The sequence below is a fragment of the Egretta garzetta genome, unplaced genomic scaffold, assembly GCF_000687185.1.
Source record: "Egretta garzetta isolate BGI_Z169 unplaced genomic scaffold, ASM68718v1 scaffold133, whole genome shotgun sequence".
Classification (NCBI taxonomy): Eukaryota; Metazoa; Chordata; class Aves; order Pelecaniformes; family Ardeidae; genus Egretta; species Egretta garzetta.
This window is the reverse complement of record NW_009259111.1, coordinates 3,745,964-3,751,349: the sequence shown is the minus strand read 5'-3', so window position 1 is coordinate 3,751,349 and position 5,386 is coordinate 3,745,964. Positions and strand designations below refer to the sequence as shown.

General features: G+C 39.4%; 1 protein-coding gene across 1 annotated transcript in view; it reads left to right on the top strand.

Annotated features, from left to right (window-relative positions):
• ABCC8 (ATP binding cassette subfamily C member 8) overlaps positions 1-5,386 on the top strand; it is a 107,541-nt gene that overhangs the window by 68,134 nt on the left and 34,021 nt on the right. Inside the window, 5 exon segments of the mRNA XM_035891035.1 lie at positions 1-153; positions 1,129-1,289; positions 2,455-2,524; positions 3,209-3,366; positions 4,580-4,672. The exon segment at positions 1-153 is cut by the window's left edge and continues 42 nt beyond it. Of these exon segments, the coding sequence (XP_035746928.1) occupies positions 1-153; positions 1,129-1,289; positions 2,455-2,524; positions 3,209-3,366; positions 4,580-4,672 (635 nt within the window).

The window sequence follows — 5,386 nt, the reverse complement described above, 5'->3', positions numbered from 1 at the left end:
GCGGCAGGAACCCTCCTTCTGCCGCTGCTGGTTCTGTCCCAGCTGCTGAAGCACACAGTGATGGTGGCCATCGACTACTACCTGGCGCGCTGGACCTCGGCTGCCATTTCTGAGAAGACAGAGCTAGACCCGAAAAACTGTTCTCACTGTGCGGTATGCAACGCCTCATTCACCTTCCTCTTACGGTTTAACCAGTGGTGATCTCCCACTGTCAACCTCTGCCCCAAGATGTGTACGTGATGTGCTGTACTGCTAGTAATAGGGCTGCTCCAGAGTATGTTGACAGTTAATGCATTTTTGGGTATGCAGTACGATGAAACTAACAGTTAATTTTTGTGCATTTTTGTTCTCCTTTTGCTAGATTGTATTTTCACCATCTAGCTGATATGCCTAAACCTTGGTCTCTGAAGTAATTTTAATACCATAATTATTTTTTCTTTTTCCTGTACTGCATTCTCACTGCAGGTAGGGCTTTTGGGTTTTGTAACATATGGGAAACACAGTTTGGGGTTTTTTTGGTTTTGGTTTTTTTTTTGGATGAGCGCGCTTTTTAGTTGATTTTTGTGTGAATTCCACGTGGAACTGGCCATAGTGTTACCTGGCAGGGTACTCCGTGTGTATAAAGCAGTAGTGGAGGGATTTTGTAAGAACTGGGATTGTTTTCTTTACCAGGATTTAGTGCCTACAAATAATCCACACTAATGTTTGGGAAGTGCGTGTGTGATTTCACTGGAGTCACACTTTCATCTCTAAAAGATGATTTATTCATGCTGGGTTTTAATATGAAGTTAGTATTTCAAATTAAAAACTATTATATTCTGTTCCTATTCAAAAAATAGACCAAACCAACAACACTGTAAAAAATGCTTCCAAGATGTTTTTTTCCCTTCAGATGAAATTACCAAATATATCTTATCAGGGTTTTTTTGTAGCATTCAATGATTTTAAATTTCTGCTTAACCTCTTACTTTCATGGAAACACTTCTCTCTCCAAAGGATAATAAACTGTGGTTTAAGATGGTTGAAAATCATTGGCAGCTTAATTTAGGGAGGTATCTGTATTTTTTAAAATAAATTTTGAACATAATTTACAGTGAATAATCTTGTTACTCTTTCTTTGTCTCTTAGGATTTCAACCATTCTCCATATTCAAAAGTTTTCAGCATTCTCTGCTGCCTTGGGATTGTATTATGTCTTGTCACATCTATAGCGGTGGAGTGGACTGGCTTAAAAGTCACCAAAAAGCTACATTCTTCTTTACTAAATAAAATTATTTTGGCTCCAATGAGGTATTCCTCTGATTGTAATACAAATTTTATTGTAGTCATTTTGTGTTCCATACTTGAAGGCAGTCTTCTAAGCCCAGTTTTTATTAAGAAGTGACTACAAGTCACTTTTTGTTTAATGTCATTGAAAATCACCAGGTGTAGAACTATAGAGCAATTTTTGAAAACGGTACACAGTCGGCTCGACTTCCTAGACACCCGTCAAATGCCTCTCCTGCCTGACTGCCACTGTAGAGATTTACTTCCTTGCTTGTTTAATTTCTCAATTTCTCTTTGCTGTTTTTAATTAGAGAGAAAACACAATTACTGATCAGTATTTTGTATAGTTCATTCATAGTGTGCATCATAATTTTAATCACTGGAAATATTTACTATCAGGCAGCGATTGTGCAAGCCTGTGAAAGGTAACGAGCTTAGACAAGTGTCATCACAGGCTTCATTAGCGAACGCTGGCATGCACAGATACCAGTAAAGGCCTTTGTTGTCCTGCATAAGTTTTATTTCTAAGCCTGAAAGGGAAGTTGTAGCTTGATTCAAACCTGCAGCTGTTACTGAACATTAGGAAAAATATCTTCATATTTTTAAACTAACTGTATTTGACCCAGAAATCCTAGAGAAATATCATCTGTGGAAGATCTCAGATAATTTTTTTAAAAACTTTTTTTTTCAGGATAGAATTAGACTTCAGGCTTAACATGAGATATGGAATAGTTAACAATTACAGAGCAATAATGAAGTTTTCATTTTGCATATGCAAATGTAAATGAAAGGTCTTTTAATATGTTATTCTAACAGTTGCTCTTAGTTATGCATCTCTATTCCCAGAAAAATGCAAGACTTGCCATTTAACATTATTTGCATTTTTCATGAATTGAAGAGGCCTTGAACTGCAAATCTTTAAAGGATTTTTTAAAATGTAATCATGTGATTTGCATAGCTTAGGCAGTAGAGGGAGCTGAGGACATGCTTGCTGTTGTTGGGTTACAGTCACGACTGCCATTTTACTGGGAAGCCATGGTTATGGGGAAGTATGACAAACTTTACTGTGGTTGTCGATTTCTTTGCTTGTGTCTGTGATGCAGGACCTAACTTATGGAAGACAGGAAAAAAATTTAGAACTATTCTAGTATCAGTATTGTAATCTTTCCCATTCCTTGTCTCATTTTAGGTTTTTTGAAACAACACCTCTGGGAAGTATATTGAACAGATTTTCAGCTGACTGCAATACCATCGACCAGGTACTGAATAAATATATTCAAGCTCCCAAGTTATCCTATCTTTCCTGGTCTGAAAGACTTGATTTTCCTTTATTATACACTCATTTAGATGAAGTTTACTGATGATCTATAATTTTGACTACTATATCAATTTGCGTCGTGATTTTCTAGATTCAGGATGGATTCCTCATCTTAAATGCACATTGAAAAAATTTTTATTTGACTAAGGTGCCCTGTATAGAAAAGGAAGCGAAATTAGATCAATGGTGATATCCCCAAATTAAGAGGATCAACTGTTTTTTAAAAGTGGGTAAACACATTCACTTGACACGTATGAGCGAAAGTGGCAAATACTGTTGCCCAAAATAGAAATGACTGAAATTCACATTATCAGTATTTACCCCAGACTGTACTGCCAGGTCCTGGGATCGATGCAGATGCTGAAATCATTTGTTGCATCCCATCTGTAATCCTCTGACTTGAGGATCGTGGTCCACAATGCAGACATGTGGAGCAGCCCCACAGAAATCCCTTCAGACTTTCCCCAAACCGAGCTGTCAGTTCAAAAGCAGACCTGTATGCTTAGTACGTCAAATCCTCAAAATTTTTTTCCTTGCATAATTGGGAGAAAGGAAAATTAATTAATGCTGTTTTAAACTTGATGCATTATGGAAGATTCTGTGTGCTTGTTCTTTATCTCTACAGCACATTCCAGCTACCCTGGAGTGCTTGAGTCGTTCCACTTTGCTGTGTGTATCTGCTCTTGCTGTCATCTCATACGTCACACCAATGTTTCTCATTGCCCTGGTTCCCCTCGCAATCATGTGTTACTTCATCCAGAAGTACTTCCGAGTCGCATCACGGTAAGAACATAAACCAGTGTCATTCTGGCGATAGAAACGTCTTCTGCAATGCGTGATTGTATTGCAGAATTGCAGTGCTGAGGAACTTAGTGTTTAAATTCAGTCCTGTCAAAGCCATGGCTCTGTCTGAAAGTGAGCCAAATCCACTGTAGTGAAAATGTGGCATTTTACAAGTGCCTTTGTCTGCAGCTCTTCAAGCAGAACTTCTGGGAGGCATAAGCAGGGTCTTTGTCCGTGATCAGAGTTTCTTAGAGTTCACAGGACACAAAGATAGCAGGATTAGTTAGGATTCTGTCCTCCCCAAGGGCTGCGTGCTGGGTACGTCCAAGAAAATGTGGTGACAGAACAGGAAAACTGATGCCTGCCTATCCAGGAGGAAGTGGAAATCTGTAAAGTCAGGGAGAGGCTGAAGAATGCTGCCCATTAAGGATCCAACATGCACGAGCATCCTCTCTTGTTCTGGGTGCCCTTCAGTTTTTAATAAGTTGAAAAAATTTAGCCATATCTTTGATTTTTTCCTCCTCCTGTGGATCATACAGCTTCTCCCTGGTGGCGCTCAAGAAGCATTTGCAGCAATGCTGCATTTATCCCCTTTGTGTATACATGGATCCAGGAGCCTGCAACTAATTTACTTCCTGCTAGAAGGAACTGAGACTAAATAGAATTTCACTCCACATGTGCTCCCACTGATTTGATGGCTACACATGAAACTGAGAAGCACAACCTAATGATGAGTGCGGGTTCTCGTTTATTGAGTGTATGAGTTATTTAGCTGAGCTCACTGAGAAGCTGTGCTGTCGTTTAGGGATATAGAGGGGAGAGGGAGGAAGTTGCATTTTGTCTTCTGCTTAATTCAAGCTCTTATTTGCAGTATCCTATTAAATTTATATTCGGCATAGAGCCAGAATGGTGTTTAAATGAATAAACAATTGAGTATAAGAAATAGGAATATAGGAGAAATGAGGGAAGGCAGTGAAGGGAAAAGACACATTCAGAACTCCAGCACTGTTTTGTATTCAAGTCTTAAAAGAAAAGTCCTCCTGGGGTCTTCATTCCCTGCTCAGAGGCATGCAGCACTGCTTTGCAATCTATCTGAAACTCACACGTATAATTACTGTGATGATATTCCCTTTCACTCCCTGGGCCTATTTCAAGAGAATAACTGCACAACAGAACTGCCTTTTTACAAAATTCTTTTCAAAATCCTCTCCAGGGACCTGCAGCAGCTGGATGACAGCACTCAGCTACCATTGCTCTCCCATTTTTCAGAGACTGTTGAAGGTCTTACCACTATCCGAGCCTTCAGGTACAGTTTTTTAAGAAGCATACATTACCACGCTTTTGAATATCTATCTCTGATTCTGTTCTGCAATTATGAAGTTACAAGTAATTATTATTTGGATCACCTCAAAAATCCAGAGTGCCCAAAACACTGGTAAAGGGGAACTCCAAAACACTGAAGAACTTTAAGCATTTTGCCTGTGAAGGACTTGCTGTTGAAAAACAAGCTAATGTGTGTCAGCTGCCCTGTGTTAACTCTCCATACAGTTGCACGCAGCCTGAAAAAAAAACTTGTGGGCAAATGTGATTTAAGAAGCTAAATTAGCTTGCAATTACCGCAGCATGCAGTGTGGCAGATGATGCGCTTGGACAGTCTCCGTGGAACAACTAATACGCCCTAACTTGTTATGCCAGAGTAATTTGTGTATGAGTCGATGTCCTGGTAAGATAAACCGTGCGTGCTAGTGACTTCAGAGGATACAGTAGCACCCTAACTTATTTTTCAGGTTGCTAGCTGAAAATGTGGTTGTTGATACTGATTTTGAATATACACAAGCTAGAGACAGTCTTTCATCACCTGTTTTGATTCATTTTTCTGTCCACATAAGCTCACAGGAGAGCAGCCCAGGAATATCTGATAACGTGCCTGGGTTGTGTATCTGTGTTAAAAAAATGGCAGTCACACTGATACTGGTAGAGGTACCAGTAAAACTACCACTGAGCTTACCAGCTGCTTTCC